The sequence below is a fragment of the Labrus mixtus genome, chromosome 10, assembly GCF_963584025.1.
Source record: "Labrus mixtus chromosome 10, fLabMix1.1, whole genome shotgun sequence".
Taxonomy (NCBI): domain Eukaryota; kingdom Metazoa; phylum Chordata; class Actinopteri; order Labriformes; family Labridae; genus Labrus; species Labrus mixtus.
This window is the reverse complement of record NC_083621.1, coordinates 25,641,302-25,659,242: the sequence shown is the minus strand read 5'-3', so window position 1 is coordinate 25,659,242 and position 17,941 is coordinate 25,641,302. Positions and strand designations below refer to the sequence as shown.

The 17,941-nt window shown below is 40.4% G+C and overlaps 2 protein-coding genes across 4 annotated transcripts in view; one reads left to right on the top strand and one right to left on the bottom strand.

The window, feature by feature from the left end:
- ppp3cb (protein phosphatase 3, catalytic subunit, beta isozyme) overlaps positions 1 to 2,662 on the bottom strand; it is a 42,877-nt gene extending 40,215 nt beyond the window's left edge. For 2 of the 3 annotated variants that reach the window (XM_061048852.1, XM_061048854.1), the window contains exon 1: positions 2,323 to 2,662. In XM_061048852.1, the coding sequence (XP_060904835.1) occupies positions 2,323 to 2,365 (43 nt within the window). In that variant the 5' untranslated portion in view covers positions 2,366 to 2,662. Of the gene's footprint in view, positions 1 to 1,641; positions 1,791 to 2,322 lie in introns of those variants that run through there. The other variant, XM_061048853.1, reaches the window with a different exon arrangement.
- A 3,668-nt stretch (positions 2,663 to 6,330) lies between these two features.
- ube2d2 (ubiquitin-conjugating enzyme E2D 2 (UBC4/5 homolog, yeast)) lies at positions 6,331 to 17,175 on the top strand. Its single transcript, XM_061048845.1, has 7 exons — positions 6,331 to 6,611; positions 8,013 to 8,076; positions 13,298 to 13,329; positions 13,607 to 13,684; positions 13,857 to 13,962; positions 14,092 to 14,185; positions 15,912 to 17,175. The coding sequence occupies exons 1-7, from the start codon at positions 6,588 to 6,590 to the stop codon at positions 15,955 to 15,957; spliced, it is 444 nt and encodes a 147-aa protein (XP_060904828.1). The 5' UTR covers positions 6,331 to 6,587; the 3' UTR covers positions 15,958 to 17,175.
- The last annotated feature ends 766 nt before the right edge of the window (positions 17,176 to 17,941 follow it).

Genomic DNA, 17,941 nt, shown 5'->3' with positions numbered 1-17,941 from the left:
CTTGTCACATCCATTCCTTCCTCACCTCTCTCACTCACCTCGCCCCCACACTCTTTGCCTCTCTCTGTCCATTCCTCCTACTATGCTGTGTCCTTTGGCTCCATCTCTGTGCATTCATCTCTCTCACTAAAATCAATAATGTGGGGAACTACCAGGAACAGTCCATCCACAGAAAGTGATGCCTGATGCCCCTTCCTTCCCTCCCTTCACACTCCACACTAAATCAATCTCACCTAGCTGATGACTTGTCTTGTTTTGCTGCATGTTTACTTCAGATGTATGTATTCGTTCCTGTGGACCGTCTGTGTTACAAGACACCTACAAACCAGAACATAATGTGACACACAGAAGAGAGCTGCATATTGATGGGTAAAGAAGGTTAACACTGGATGGATGAGGGGTCAGTGATGAGCAGGTTTGATCTGACTTTTTCACGGGATCCACATTTTTAGCCACAGCCCCTGCACTACTGCATCCATGTGGTTACACACGTACTGTACAAGTCCAGCCACGCTGAAGGCGCATGCAGTCTTGATGTCCTACGTGCAAAAACTGCAAGAGCCCCCACGCCCCCAGCCCACTCCACCCCCTTTCAAGCACGAAGCGCGCACGGAATACCGGGGCATGCCCGTGCCACGCATCCTACTGTCAGCTCCGCTTCTTCCGGCAGAGAGACCTTGAGAGTATATTAAGGGGAACCAGTGGGAGAGACGGCAAACCCAGGCTTTGTTGCATGTGACGGGGCTGCGTGTTTGGAAGCGCTGCTGACATGCCATGCCTCGCTGTGACCCGATAAGCACGACAATCTGTGCAAGCTCCTTGGATCACAACCCGAGAGGAGCCCCTCCTCGACTCCCCTATAGCCGCCCACGCGTAAAGCAGGAACAGACACTCTCATAAACACATTAAATATTCCATAATCCAGTGATGCAATTACACCATTAGGGCTCAATGCAAAAATCCTCGCCGGGCAATGGGCTCTGATATTCAGTGCAGCATCCCAAAATAAAATTGTGTCTTATTATTTGACAATATGTGGGTAAAAGAGGGGGAAGCCAGGGAGACCTGAATGGAGACCTGAATGAATGATACTCACGAGAAGCACACTCTGTAACTGACATTCAGGCCTTCCTGAAAACGTCGACTTAAAACACTTCGTAAATCCATTATGTACACTAAGCGGCATTATAGGAAATACTAGGCTTATGTTCTTTTAATTGCCTTTACCATTACAACCAATCTCCCAGACATGAAGGTGCGCACTCGGCCTGGACAATGTCTTCAGCCTTCTAGCCATTTCAACCATTTGTTAACCTGACTTTCTTTCTGATTCTGTGAAAGAAAATAAACTACATCGAAAATGTAGGCCACCCTGTAGAGGCGGCGGCAGCACATCCAACACCGGGGCCAACACTGAGATGTGCACAGCCATAGCCAGGACATAGTACAGTCCATATGGGCACTATGAGGCAGAAAACTCCGAAATTGTAGGTCCCTTCAAGTAATAAGCCCCCAATAGCATTTTAACCTCCCTCTCTCTTTGCATCGTTGCTTTCATGCAACATCATTCCGCGACACCTTTAACATCTACAACAGAATCACAACACCAAAGATCGCAAGATATTCGTAACATTTATTTACCTTTATGTCTGCCTTTCGCTGTCATCGTCACACTGCTGGTTGTTTCATTGGAACAAGATGCTCATCTTCCTCTCTCTCTCTCTCTCTCTCTCTCTCTCTCTCTCTCTCGCTCTCTCTCTCTCTCTCTCTCTCTCTCCCCCTGCCTTTTCCTCCCTCTACCACTCTCCCGGTTGTGTCTCTGTTGAGTATAATTCAGTAACACGAAACCACCGCTAGGAGTGGAGCGCGTAAATGGAGATCATGCAGCACAGGGTGTCGCACATTAACATTTGCTATACATAGAGGAAGAGACATCCCCCCCGTTAGAAAATGGGGCAATGCCTCGGTGAGGGCGTGAATTCTAATAGTTTTATGAGGGAAGACCCTGATTATGGCGTATAGTTCTGGATAACCTCCTCCTCCAACCATCTTTTCACTTTCCCTCCATCCCCACCTCCTTCCACTAAAAGGTTCAGAAACACATGCATGACTCGCAAGTCACATAGGCTTTTTTTATTATGAGGCGGGAGAATAGATTGATTAAAGGGATGAAGTCTGAACAAAAAAAACCGTGCGTAGAAGAGACACTGGTGTATGACAAGAATGCAAATAAAAAATAAAAAAAAACCTACAGAAGATTAACAGCAGTAATATTGGCACAGAGATAGCTCTGAATGGCCATGCAGGATTTGGCATGCCTACATTTGATCAACCGATCGGCGGGACTTGCGATGCTGTCGGACATCCTGGAGTCAGGACGGGAGCGGAGCCGAGGGGGGCGGGGAGGGGGCTCTCTCTTCTGTCAGGGGCCGAGACTGTGGTGTCGGGTCCTCCGGCAGGCGACGAGAGTATGTGCGGTAGCTTGGTGTATTTCTTGCTGCAGCAGTCAGTGGCATCACTCGGTGGAATCTCCGTACAGTCTCGGACGGGGGAAGCCTGCTGCTGCTGCTGCGCCTGCGGTGACTTTGGGGGAGGATAATCGGAAATCTAGTTGCTGTTGGTGCATGCTTGGATCCCAAATGTGCTGTTTGATGGGGAGTGTGGTGGTGTATGTGTGTGTGTGTGTGTGGGGGGGGGGGGTTCTAGTTTAGCCAAGATGATGTTGGTGGGTGGGGTGAAGGAGGGGGGTGGGGTATTCAGACTCTGGAGGTGAGAGGGCGAAGTGACGCCTTGGAGAAAGATACGAGCAGCCTCTACATCTTCAGCACGCCTCTGCAAACGTTCAGCTGGCAACACCCCGGAATGGCGAAAGAAGGAACTCCCACGCAGATTTCGCGCACACGCAGGAATGGGCGCACACGCACACGCACGCACACACAAACACACACACACATGGGCTATATATACGTTCACACAAACACAATCTGTACTAGTCACTTTATGTCACTACTGCCATCCTGTGGAAACATGAATTGGGTTTTCCCCCCTCATCATCCACTTTACGTATTGAATGTGCGCAGGTGCCGGAAGGTGTGCCTGTATTAGCACAAATAGTATGAACGAGGGCTCATACCATTCATGTAAGCATTTATTAACTGTCTCATCTTCCAGTTTTTGAGTTTTTTTTAGACTATGTTTTTTTTGCATTTGCCTTAGGTTAAAGACTATGAGGCAGTTGATCAAATGTCATCAATGATCTTTGAATGGGTACAAAACACAAGATGTTCTCAAGATGGGCCAAATTTTATAGTGAGAAATACATGTTATTTGTATGATATAATTATTGTTAAATACAACAATAAATTGTATTAATAGTATATAAATATGTTTTCCCAAACAGACACAAAATGATAGCAAGTTTGTCCTCCTGGCCATCTAGGCACAAGCTCAGAAGCAAACATGAATAGTAAGTATTGAGAGACATAGTTTGGCCAGAAGGGGGCCCCAAAGAAGTGGCCATTTTACATCCCAGGGTCTCTGGAAAAGGGCCAGTAAATACATCTCAAATACAACATCTAGATATGGGCATCCGGTGCACATAGGCAAAGATACACTTTGAGCCTTTGCATATCAAGACTTTTTCAAATATTAGTATGAAAAAGAACAGAGAAGAGCACAATAAGATTACATTAATCATTCTTTAAATCCTTTACAAAATGTGGTTGATAAAGAATTCTGCATCATTGTTAGACTTGATAGTTAAGCTGTATGCTTATTCATTTGTTTGAATACAAAGAGGCTCAGTTAACTTGTGCTTCATGTATCAATGTAAACATTTTTAAAATGTGAATGATTACTGTAGTCTGGTATAGTTTTGGTAGATGAAATGTTCTCATATCATGGAGTTATTTGACCAATTGCACTAAAGATGAAGGCACAATGAGTCCACCTCTCATCACATTGCTGCTGACGCTGTTCCCAAGTGCTTGACTTTGTTCTTTCCTCTTGGGGGATAACTTATTATTATTATTATTATTATTATTATTATTATTGTTATTATGTATAGGCGTTGACCAGCAAAGTGTCATTTAATGACTTAGGAGGATAACTGGTTGATCGATTGACCGATATGTACTGATAGATAGATAGATAGATAGATAGATAGATAGACAGACAGACAGGTAGATAGATAGATGATGGATAGATGGACTGAATCTAAATGTAAATGCTAAATCTAAATTTAAAATCTAAATCTAAATGGTAAATCTAAATCTTTGTGTTATTTCTAAATCTAAATGTAAAAATAAATGAAAATAATACATCTAAATGCTCATCTAAATTTTAATTCTTAAAGCTTAATGTTAAATGTAAACCAGTAGACCAGACACCTGCCAAAACAGCCCTTTATATCTCTCCTCCTGACAGCCATGCTTGGGTCCTCAACACTCCTTTCCTCCTCCTCGTTTCACCTGATCCATGGTCATTGGTGTGGGTGTGGCTGCGTGCAAATGGTGGGTTTCATTTGATCTTGGAAATTTAGAGTTTCCAGTCTGATACATAATCAGGAACGCCCCCAACTTGGAAACTTGGAGAACCTTCAGTAGCCAAAGCTATAATGCAACATATCCGCTTTGTGCATCAAAAGTAACGATAAAGCTGTATTGTGTTTATTAGCGACGTACTCTTTTTGAATTAAATCCATCACACTGATATTATCGTGCAGATTCTGTCTGTGGACATGTTGTCATGTTATTTTCACACATTGTGTTGTTATCACCTGGTATAAGCTAACAAAACAAGGGGACTCATGTTGCTTGTCTGACTTGTTGCCACCTCACAACTCCACGCGCTTAACACTGGTGTGACGTCATTCACAGCTCTGACATCCCAGTTTTGAGGCTAATGGAATGTAACATCAGGCATGGTATCATATGATTTGCATAATCTGTAAATGATTATTTTAGCACTTGGACACCCAATTCGATTTTGATTAAAAAGTTAGACTTGACATATGGATTTAATATTTCACATTTGGATTTATATATATCATATATAGATTTAACATTTAGGTTCAACATTAACATTTAACCCTACATACAAAATTAAGTGTTTTACAACCCATAATGTTTTTTGAGTCAAATAGACATACTGTTTCTGATTCTTAATTTTCTGTTATATCTCTCTGCAGTTTGCAAACCCAGAGTAAAATGTATCTGTAGCCTAGAACATAATGCACTTAAATATTGCAACCATATGGGTTTTATTGTCTCGAAATAGGCCTAAGTAAAATACATTGTAACTGATGAAGCAAAACGTCTAAGCACTGGTCCCAGACTATGACCCTTGATAAATATGTGGTGGTTAGACATAATGGACCTGTCCAGACACTATGAACCCAGTCTTGCGGCCCCATGCTCTGAGCCACAGCGATACCAGTTTCAGTACTTCATGCCTAGCGTACACTGCGAGCTCTTTACGTGCGCATGTCGGTGTAGGACTCTCTATCGCAGTGAGGGATGCGTTTTAACAACAAGACTTCCGGCTTTGGGGGCTGCCCTTCAGAATAAAATAATGATATTTACCTGTTATATGCGGTTAATTATATTGCTCACAATGTGATTCTTTTAAAATGGTTGCGGAGTGTTTTTTATTTATTTATTAACTATATAAAATCTTATTAAGCAAAGTTTATTGGATCTAAAAAAGAGGTGGTAATAACCCAATATTGGTTCTCATTTGTCAAGACTTTACATAAATGTCTCTTAGAGTTGCATTTACAGTATTAAGTTATTCATGTTAGTTGATTACCATGTGGGCCAGTCAGTGATTTATCATGTCTTGCGGTTGATTTTTATGGAGGACGAGATCTGACAGAAGTATAAATAAATAAATAAATAAATAAATAAATAAATAAATAAATAAATAAATAAATAATTAAATGCGTGAATAAATAAATAAAAACTGGTAAATAAATGGGACATAAATAATTAAATGTCTTAAACTTATTTCTACATGTATTTATTTCCACATTTATTTATTTATACATGTATTTATTTCCACATTTATTTATTTCTACATTTATTTATTTCTACATGTATTTATTTCCACATTTATTTATTTCTACATTTATTTATTTACATATTTATTTATTTCTACATGTATTTATTTCTACATGTATTTATTTCCACATTTATTTATTTCTACATTTATTTCTACATTTATTTCTTTCCATTTATTTATTTATAGATTTTGTCGCTCAATTGTGCTGTAATTTAAATGACTACCGACAACAGCTCTTATTGTGAAGAGTCAGGGCCGGAAGTCTCTTGGTTGTTGCTGCTGGCAGGACGCAGGCCGCAGTGATTTGGTAGCCGCTGCAGTAGGAGGAAGGACCGCGGTTCTACCATTTCTATCTTTCAGTTTCATCTCGAGATTTTGTTGGTGGTTTCGTTTGGTAGCTGATCGGGTGAAGTGAATGTAACAGTGAAGGTTGTTCTATGATAACAGAGTCGTAGTATTACCCACGGAGAGTGACATCAATCGCCATTTTAATTGCACGTTTCCCTGACAGAACCGCTAGCACAACAATGGCTCTGAAAAGAATTCACAAGGTAAGAAAGTCAGCGACGAGGCCCCGGGGTTCGCACTTTCCTCCCACGATGGGTGCAAAGGTTGCCAATCTGCTTAGTTGTTGCCAAATTAATTAGATTGGGTGAAAAAGGGGAATATTGAGTCATTACCTGTGAGTTAGTTTGAGCTAACGGGATCTTAATAGCGGGTGACGACAGTAAGAGACGCTAACTGCGGCTCAAGCTAGCTAACAGTGTCACGGTTACATTGAACAAACGTGTCTTATCGTGTATAAAAGGTAGAAAATGATCTCATTCTGGAAACCAAGATGCACGACAGATAATGTATTGTACATTATTGACCGCTGTTATAAATATTACAGCTAGCTGTACTCGCCTCTTGATTTGACAGATAAGCTAACGAGCTAGCAGCGACGCTAACGTTAGCTTATGTGAAACACTCCCGTGAATTATCATTTACACACTGTTTCCCTGCAGATAACAGCCTTATGCATCACATTATCATTTAAATAGCCCACACTTAATGATTGCTTTCACATTATCTTAAGCTAGCGTATATCCCTGCTCTGTTACAATTACATTTTATTTTCTCTGTGATGTAAACTATTAGATAGTCGTGAAAAACATGTGCGCTATTGTTGTTTTGTTGACCTTATTGTTGGTACTTGACAGTAAAAATCTAACAGAGTAAAGGCTTTGTTAGCACTAACATTATGTCTCTGGTGTTAAATAAGAAGCAGGCCCCACGCGTCGCCCTGCCATGATGGTGACAGCAGCAGATCATCATTAACATATCTTTACACTGTGTTTTATTACATAACATGTTGTTTGTCGTTGTCATGTTGCAGATTATTTCCCTCAGGAATGTTTAGCATATGATATAATAATCATGTTTCTACAAAGTGTTTGAGTCGCATAGCCATGTGGCTGATTACCAAAGCAACTAGCATGTTCGCTAAGTGAACATTATCATAACATTCAACAAGCTTTCAGCTAATTCATCAAACTGTGTGACTTATAGATAAACCTCTGTTGACTTATGATCTCAGTCTCCATTGGGTTGTTTCAAGTACCACACCTTGCTATACCTGCAGAACTACCTTTACCTAAAAGCTTACTGTGCTACTGTAGTGTTTAAGTTTGTAAGTATTTTAATAAGACTTGTCATCTGCATCTCTACATGTTTACAAACACTTAACTATATAAATGTGTCTTACTGCTCCTGTTAAGAGATATTAAAACATTACGATTCTTTATGGATATTATTATCAGATCAGATTATTAAAAAGGTTCACCTTGTGGTTCTCTTTATAGTTTGGATGTAGTTGACTTTTTCTCTTATGTAGGTAACTGTTTTTGGAAATACTTTAATTTATCGCCCCATTCTGCAGAATCTGATCGTCTGACTTTTGTTTGTCTCAGGAGTTGAACGACTTGGCAAGGGACCCACCGGCCCAGTGTTCTGCAGGACCAGTAGGAGATGACAGTGAGTTCATCACACTAACTCTGGGTCTTTATCTTTGACTGGATAACTTGATTTCCAACAAGAGTATCACTTATATTAACGTTTCATTTATATCCATGCACTACCCAGAGTGTAAAAAGCTTCTAGGACTATTTAGTGTTTCCCATGTAATCAAGATATGTCAGAACGGCTCACTCCCATAAATGTTACTATTAATTTATGTTTCAACGTGGGGAAAAAATGTAACCAAATAGTTATACAACGACCCTCATCTGAAATTCATTTGAAGGCTCATAACTAAAAAAAAGACTATAAATTTATAACTAAAGGTTCTGACTTTTGTCGTGCAAGATTTAGTGCGTTGATCTAAATCCATGTCTGAGTAAGAAGATCAAGCTGATGCTCTTTTGAAATACTGCTTTATTTTTTAAATAATGTTTCAACTCTGGATTTGTGTCAATTTCACTTAAGCTTTCAATACACATCTTAAATGACTATTGTTTAAGCTGTTGTAATGAGGAAGTAAATATGGACTAAAATATCATAGGCTATCATAGGCCGTGGCTCAGTGGTAGATTTGGTCGTCTCTCACCTGCTATCACATGTTGAAGCTCCAGCTGTTTAGCCAGGTGTGTGAATGGAATAATACTGAGGGCAGTTGGGCGCTTTAAGTAGGAGCCTCTGACATCAGTGATTGAATGTCGTGTTAAAAAACGTTAAGTGGTCAGAAGTCTATAAAAGCACCACACATGTCCAATCCATTTACTATTCTCAGAGGCATTTTCTTCTGTAATGCCAATTCATAACAAATGTTGTCTCAGGAAACTCTACAAAACAGCAGGTCTGGACCTTACTCTTATTACATTATGCATAGATCTTATAGAGATTTATCACATAGGCATTCATGAACCATATTTTATTAAAAAAATAAAAGATTTAAATGCGTAGTGTTTAAAAAAATCCCGCTCCCTGTAGATGTCCTTGGAAACATTTATTGTGAATTTAAATAAATAAATAATTACTAGTGTCTATTTTTACTTATAGACAAGGGTGACATCAGACATAAATAACAACATTTTGTTGTTCCTGCTTGCTGTTTGCCAATCACCTCCCTGATTTATAATAGTGGGCTGTGCATAGAATTAAGACAGACAGACAGAGCTGTGTTATGTCTCATCTTCACCTCTGTGAATCATCTGAATACACTACGCTGTGGTATTGTAAACTCTCAAACAATGTTCTAACTTAATGTATGACTATTCGAATAACTGCAAATCATGACCCATCCCTAACATGTACTAACAGGGGGATTCGAATGTGTTCCAACATTACCATGACATATTCACTAGTGAACACACAGCGGGAGCCTCAACACACATTCTGACATAGACACAGCACAGCTTCATCTTGTCAACTCTGGACTTAGTGGGTCACCTGTACCTCAACAGAAAGGTCAGGTGTTCAATCCTCAGCTCCCGCAGCCACATGTCGATGTGTCCTTAGCCACACTCTTACCCCCAAGTTGCCCCCGCTGCTTTGTCTTTGGTGTATGAATGTGTATGAACAGTATTAGCTACTACTGATGATCACTTTACACAGCAGCCTCTACCATCAGTGTGTCAATGTGTAGGTGTGATCTGTGGTGTACAGTAAAGGTGCTTTGAGTAGTCAGAAGTCCATTTAGCATTTATATATACATGGCCGCTGTCCCCCCTGTTACGTCTACCTTACTACCTCTGATGCCAACTCAGGAGCAGCACGACTTCACCCCACCATTCCACCTGCGCGTTTGACGTTGCATGCAAGACATCACTAAGGGCTTAAGTTTCCCGTCTTGAACTGGCAATACATAAGCTGCATCTGCTCATCAAGGGGGCAAAACGTTTCCTACCGTAGTATGCTTAACTAAACTGCGGTGTTGAACCTAAACAAAGCATTTTTACAAACAGTCTGTATGAACGCCACCTTGATTGGATTTCTACGATATACTTCAAAGATTCTTTGAGGGAAACTTGTTGTGGTGGGTCAACTACTTTTGCAGGGGCGAGCTTAGGCATTAAAAATGACTTGATCCTTACACAGGAAAACACCATAGAAAAAAGACGTATACAACTTAAGTATGAAATACATACCACTGCCTTATTGCACAATCCTAATCAACAGACCTTCTGAAAACCATATAAACCCAGATACCTCATGGGGAGGAGAATTCTGTATGACATAGGCCGCCAATGCTAGGCTTTCGCACACAGTTTCTGTAAGCAGGGAATTAATCAGGCACCTGCCATATGCAGGGCAAGCATTGGCTGAGGCCAACGCCATCAAGGCTGTTTAGCGTTTCTTATACAGTAATAGTTCAGATTGGTCAGGGCTTGAGATTAGGTCTATGCAGTGGCACCAGGGTAAAGATGCATAACTTCACACTCTTCAGTAAACATAATAGCAGTGGTGGTAACACGTCTTACCACTCATTTAAATGAGGCACACTGCTTTCATGTTGACCAGCCTCAGAGCCTGAATTACATCTTTCATATTGAGGGATTGATCCCACCACCAAAATTCATCACAAAGGGCGGATTTATAAACGTAGCTTAATGGTTACCGTCAGGAGTTTTTGATCTGGTTATGAAACACTGAAATGAACGCTGATACATCGATATGACCTACAAAAGACTTTCATGGAGAATAAAGCTTATTTCTGTTAGTTATTTTAATGTTTGCCTCCACTGCGTTCAGGTCAGTTGTTTTTTTTTTTGACAATTTCCATAAATAAGATTCACAACATTGAGGATAAATGTGACATGTAACAGACAGCAGGGCCTTTCTTTTCATTTGAGAACACTACTTTCGGTTTATAGCCAAACATCAACAAAAAGATAAGATGTGGATTGCCGAAATTCAAAATTCTCCCTTTAGCTTTACCTTTTAGTCTACTGAGTCACAGTACTGTAATGTAACAGTCATTTTCCAACCAGTCAGCCTTTTTTTGTTTTCACTGTTTCACATTAGCATTAGGAATTTTAGAAGCATTTTATTGTACGATATACCAATATCATGTATGGTTTTTAATATAGGCCATTCTGCATGCAAACTAAATCTGTAATAGTCATTCTACAAACTAGGTAGAATAAATCTAATAAATACATTTCCCTTTATATGATAGGTTGGGTTATGTATTTTTTTTTTTTAATTGTGCTTTATTGTCCAACTTATTCAAGAGTTTATTCAAAAACAACTTTACGGCCAGTAACAGTAAACATTGAACTTGTCATCCCTCTTAACTAGAAGTAGTTTATTCCAGTTACTTCACCCAATTGAAAGTAGCATGACAATAACACATCTCTTGTCATTGATTTGGGAAAGAGTAATGCTTTTTAGGGGTGAGTGGATGCTCACCATTTTCTTGTGTTTGAGTTTCAGGACATGATTTGCATATAGGTAGGACCACATGCATGTTTATGGATCATCAGGGCATCTCAAGTTAAATAAAAGAGACAAATTCAAAGTCTGTGTAAGAAAAGATCATCTAAGCAATGTTTACTTCAAACAGAGGCTATTCCTGAGGGGTGTACCTCGAAGCGAGCTTGACGCTTCTTCCCCACTAAAATGATCACCGGCTGTCTGCTTCAGTCAGAAATAATGAGAAGCAGTGGTCATACACAATATATATAGTGGTGAAACACCACTGTTGCTATTGTGTTTTTCAAACACTGTTTCCCTAGCCCCCCTAAAACCCCCTGTTATGAGAAAAATCCATCCTTTAGTCATTTGCCTCCTCTACTTCTCAGGTCATGTGTGCTTTAACATGCTGTTTGGTGATTTTCCCAGTAACCCCTCCCCCAGGTGGGTGACACTCCCACAGCTAGACAGGGTTTTCTGCCCACGTTGGGCCTGGAGCAACGTGAGTGCAGGTCTTCATGGGACTGGGGAGAGGGGTCAGTCGGGCTTCAGCACGGTACGGGGCAACTGGTCCTAGTGTGGGTGACTCCTAAATGTTCTTGCTATTTGTTAATTATAGAAACAGTGCTGGGATTTCTGGGGGAAAAAAGGAAGCCCTGTACACTAAAGAAGTGCGTGTCTTTTGGGTTTGTTAAATTGTCAAAATAAGTCAAAAAGACATCTAATTCACAAAACACACAGCGGCTTTACTGCACCTTCCACACAGGGAGCCTCAGCCATTATGAAGACATTTGGGGAAAGTCGGCCTCATTGCAAAAAGCATGGGATTCACAAACAATGGCACTAACAGCCACATAGTGGAAAAAAAGAGTCTGCTGAGAGCAGGTGGTGACTGCATTGCAGCATTTATTAAGGGATGTCACATACATTTTTCCACTGATCAGTGAAACAATCCCACCTCTGTATGACTTCAAAATAAATGACCTGTAATAAAGCCTGTTAATATGACTTTGACATTACTATTATTCATCTAACCAGGGGTTAAATCAGCAGCTCTGGAGCAGTTAGGCATGATGATAGCTGTCTTTGTTTGCTCCATTCAGGGAGGAAGAGTTGTTTTAAATAGTGGAACTCTTATTTGTCCTGTGTGGTGCTTTAACTTTGGTGAACACATTGATATAACTGAACACAGTTGTGTATTCTTGACGTTAAATGTGTTTAGTCAGAATTTGTGCGGTTGCGGCTGGGATTGGACACACATGTTGCAGATGCTGGCGGGAGTGGATGACACACACTGCAGGAGTGGGCGATAATGGTCAGAAATCCAGAGGAGGCGGGACAAAGAAAACAGTCCCGCGCAGGGCTCTGAGGCACGGCTTGTAAAAACACGGGGAGCTTCACGTACACACACACTGAGACATGCACACACACCAGGCACTGATCCCTGCTGCCCCCCCCCCCCCCCCGTTAAGCAGTCTGTCATTTTTCCCTCATATCCACAGGAGGTTCCAAGTAGACACATTGCTCCTCGATAAAATTGTGATTTATTTTGTCGTTGTGTCAAGGTCAAGAGTTGAATTGAATTAGTAGTTTTGATATTGTTCACAATGAGGATTTCTGAATCTAAAAGGAAGTCTCCTCCTTTTTGCAAATCACAAAAATCTGTTTCCTCAAATATTTCTGCAGGGTTGCACTTTATATAAGAGGCTGTTACTCAACTGGACAAATAAACATGCTCTATTCATGTGGCATTATTTATTCTAACACTTCTCAGCCACACATTGTGAACACAGTGTTTCATAACCACTTCTCTGTTGTTTTTTTTTTTTTTTTTTTTTTTCAGTGTTTCACTGGCAAGCCACAATAATGGGACCTGTAAGTATGAACTCAGTAACAGCCATTATCCTCATTCTTAAGTTTCTCCTTGGTAGAAGCATTCACACAATGATGACAGAGTACACATGTAAGATTGTTAAGAAATATTGACTTGGCATTTTTTGTATAATTTCACTTGACTTCCACAGAATCCCAAAAGGGGCTAAAAAAAGTGAAACAGACTTCTTACTTTAAAAAATGTCAAAGAGAAGATCAACTAAGTCAGCCACTTTTTTCATTCAAGTAACTAATGACATTTTTCCCCGTCCTTCATTAGAACGACAGTCCTTACCAGAGCGGGGTTTTCTTCTTGACCATACACTTCCCCACAGACTACCCCTTCAAACCGCCAAAGGTAACCAAGATATCAGTGCACACTTCCAAAAGAAGCAACTCGCATAAATAAAGTAATAGTGAAGCACAAACTACATGCCAGAGCTTTTGACATCAGTTTATTGTTGCGTCTCTCACCTGCTCGTCTTTCTCATCCCCTCCCCCATATTTGATTTTGCTCCGTTTGTTATCAGGTTGCATTTACCACACGAATCTACCACCCAAATATCAACAGCAACGGCAGCATTTGTCTTGACATTCTGCGATCACAGTGGTCTCCAGCTCTCACCATCTCCAAAGGTAAGCTGCTCCTTTCTGAGCCTTCAGTGGGTGGGAACTCACTCCCAGAATCAGTCTCAGGTGGCCACCGTAAGAAAAGTGAATCTTCAAATGTCTGTATTGATTAACGCTTCACCTGCTCTATTCCAGTCCTCCTGTCCATCTGCTCTCTGCTGTGCGACCCAAACCCGGATGACCCCTTAGTACCTGAGATCGCCCGCATCTACAAGACGGACAGGGAAAAGTAAGCTCTTTTGTTTTGTGCATCATTTAAGTGTTAGTCTTTATAAGACAATCTACAACACACAGTGACAACAATGTAAATCCCAGACGTCTGTGTAGAGCTCGTTCTGATCCGTCAGTGTCTCAGGCTAGCTGCTGACAGATGCTCCATCTTCATTTTGGTAGTTTGTTTTTTATTGGTTTATAATATAATATAATACTCAACAATCATCAAGGATGTCTTTTTGAATGATTCATCACTGGGCCTGGAACAGTATTTGTATTCATTGCGGTCACGGTTTGGACGTCACGGCTTGGTGCGTGCAGTCATAATGACAAATACGTCTGAGTGGAGAAAAGAAACATTCCACATACACACAGTGCAGTGTACGTGTTCGCTAACTGCTACTAAACAACAAGTCCAGAAGAAGCAGACAAAAAAAGAACACAGTGAAAAAGAGTAATGAGTAATGTGTAATGTGTGTGTGGTTCAAAGAGGAGTATTTGGAAACACGTCAAACATGTTAATGAACGTTTGGATGACATCACCCAGATGTGCTAATCACTGGAGCTAAGCAAAACAACTTATCCCTTAGCCTCTGGGTGTGAAAGCAGAAGGAGTCAAAGACATTACAGGAGCCAATACATTTAGAAGTCTTTGAGTGCATTATCCAGCAGTAGAGGACCCCTGCTTCAAGTTTGTTTTAAAGGTGCTCCAGCCTGTGTTCACTGTCTCATCCCGTGCACACGTAAGCCAGTCCGTGGTGAACCCTTCACTGACGTACGCGTACGGTGATTGAGCATGAATAACCGCTGCACACGCTGTTCACTAACAACGATGTGACTGCACACTTCATAAATCATACATGTGATGCATTGCTCCTAAAGGCACACGTTTTATCACCATATATTTTACATTGTATTTATTTAAATTTTTAAATCAGGAGATGTTTATTTCTGTTGCTTCTTATTTTGCCTCACTTTGTTTTCCTCTTTATTTGGTTTAATATTTAATACCCTACAGGCTGTACCTACGATCACAGGCAGTTCTAAATAACACTCGGTAAAACAAACTGTCACTAGCACTACTAAATGAGAGGAACTGTGAAATATGAATCCAGGACTTCTTGATTCTATTTTCTACAGACCGAGCCGTGACCTCTTACAATGCACATGTGCACTCCGTCTCATTTTGAGCCAGAACAAAATCCTGACTGCTCACACAAATTGAAGTAGTGTGTGCACACTGGTCATGAGAAGCTAAAACACATTCAGTACTGAAGCTGAGACTGTTGAAGCAGCAATCCAAAGTCTGTCCCACACTGCCCTCTGTTTTCATCACACTCTTTTTGTTTTTGCTAAATGAACTGACAGCTCACTATCATTGTTACTCAGTGTGCGACAATAAAGAGGAGTTCTTCTTTAGTCAGAGTTACTTTTTACCTTTTTGATTTATGATTTCACAAATAAAACCTGCTCTTGACAACTTTTTTTCAGACATGTTAAGTCATTAGTTTTAAAGAAGTTTGATTGTCTCCTGTCACTAAAGGCATGAACGAGCTTGATAAATATAAGAAGTAAGGTGAAAAAGTTTTAGGATTCTCTCAGTCACTGTTGGGCTAACAGAATAACTGCTGGTTTTTCGTTGTAAACGAAGCTGCTGAGTGCTGAACTGTGATGTCCTTGTGTTTGAAGGTTTTTATTGGGATTAAAGACTAACGCATGTCTCTATCTCTGCTTCTTCACAGGTACAACAAAATAGCTCGGGAATGGACACAAAAGTATGCAATGTAGTGTTGGGGTAGAATCATGGCCAACCACCTCTACATAATAAGGTTAGGGGAGCTTCAGATGTAAAGAGAAAACAAACAAAAAAACCATTCAAACAAATGAAGTTTAAAACAAGATCTTGTTGGTTTCCAGTGGAGTGCTTTTTTTGAGCCACGCCTCCCCTTCACCAGAGTACCTGTAAAAACTCCCTCCGCCCCACCTCCCTACATTTTCGCTCTCTCACTCTCTGTTGGACGCCTCCTTCTCCCTCATCCCTTCCTGCCTCTCAGCTCACTTGACTACCCTACAGTGTACAAAAAGCCAACTTGCAATGGTTGTTCACATCTTTCCCAGCCCCCCCTTTTTTCATCTCCTCCCTACCATGTGACCTTTGAACCCATCTCCTGACCTCTGTGTTCCATTACATTTTGTCACCATGCAAGCTGGGCTGTCGCTGCCCATAAAACTTCCCCTTTTTCAAATCTTGAGGGGCTTTTCTCTTTATTTCCCATTTTTGTAGGAGGGTTGGGGACACACGTGATGGAGGGATTTTTACACTCTGTGCCCTTTCTTGTTTTACTGTTCTTGTAATTCCCATCTTTAGAGGTGACAATTGAGGAAAGCGACTCTTGCTAGCGAGTCGAAGGGCACTCTGTATTTTATACAATACATTAAAGAAATCATCGCAAGATATATAAAATGGAGAAAAAAAAAAATCACATGGCCTATTTTGGTCTTCTGTTGGATTCTATGAAAGGACTTGAATTTATCCCCCCACCTCCTGCTCCTGACTCCTCCCACCACACCTCACCCAAAATGACCCCTTTGTACACACAAGTCGATACACATTCACGCACAAATGTAAACACACGTCATCCCCCACCCCACCACTTCCACCGACTTTTCTTTATTCACAAAGTGAAGGTTCTGGACCAGGTATTTAAGCTTTTTATTTTTCTTAGTTTAACCTTTTTTTTTTTCTTTTTTTTCTTTTTTTACCTCTCCCCATCCCCCCCATAACTCTTTAGGATGCATTGTTTTTCTTTTCTTTTCTGTTTTTTTTTTTTTTTGCTATTGGTAAATTAGAGGCTAACATCTTAAATGGCTATGGGACTGGCTTGGGCTCTGGGTGTGAGGAGAACCCACTCTTCTTGCACAAAACCTCTGTATATTGAATTACCTGAGAGGCTCGTTGAGCTTTGTGTGTTGATTAAACTGTGTAATAAAACCCAATGACTCCTACCGTGTCTCATTCTAACACACTTGTGGGACATGACAGAGGCAGAAAGGTGACATGGGAAGATGTTCACTTTCATGACTCAGTTTACAGAATAATCATCTCCCATAGAAGCTCAGGGATATCTAACAAGTAAAAGTTAGCTGAACTTTGATTTAAATCGTTAAGAATAAATAATGGAGTGACTTAACATTTGTTTTCTTCTCGTGCTTTGTCTATCAATGGAAAACCAAACTACAAATATAGATAAAAAAAAGATTGAATTAACAAAGGGGATGTTCATTTTATTAGATGTAATTCCTAAGAACCTAACCTCGACATTTTTCAGTAATATCACACATTGGGGTTGATGTACTGAATATCAACACTACTGTGATTGTGTCGTCGTCACAAGGCCACAGGCTAAATACTGAAACTCATCTGAACTCATCTTCTGAAGAGTTTCTGCTGTGAATGCTAGATGCTGAAAAAGCTAGCTCTTTACTGCTAATGCCAAATCAGAAAAAGGTGAATAATATAAGTAATTCATGAAAGATGTTGAAACTGGAAAAGCTGGTGTTTTACTTCTAATGCTGCACGCCGAAATAGAAAAAAATATTAAATATGAAAACTGTTTGATAAGATGTGGAAAAGCTGGAGCTAAACTGCTAATCCTGCCTGCTTAGGAGGGAAATACACTGTAAGTAATGTCTGAGAAATGAATGTGTTGTGAGCAACTGGTGCTTGACTGCTAATACATCTAAAATGTTGAATGCTGTGATGTATGAAAGA

What these genes read in the sequence shown, in the direction of transcription:
- ube2d2 (XM_061048845.1), top strand. Translation starts at nt 6,588, where the DNA reads ATGGCTCTGAAAAGAATTCACAAG. An exon ending in CTCTGAAAAGAATTCACAAG is followed by an intron (nt 6,612 to 8,012) that starts GTAAGAAAGTCA and finishes TGTTTGTCTCAG; the next exon opens with GAGTTGAACGACTTGGCAAG. An exon ending in AAGCCACAATAATGGGACCT is followed by an intron (nt 13,330 to 13,606) that starts GTAAGTATGAAC and finishes GTCCTTCATTAG; the next exon opens with AACGACAGTCCTTACCAGAG.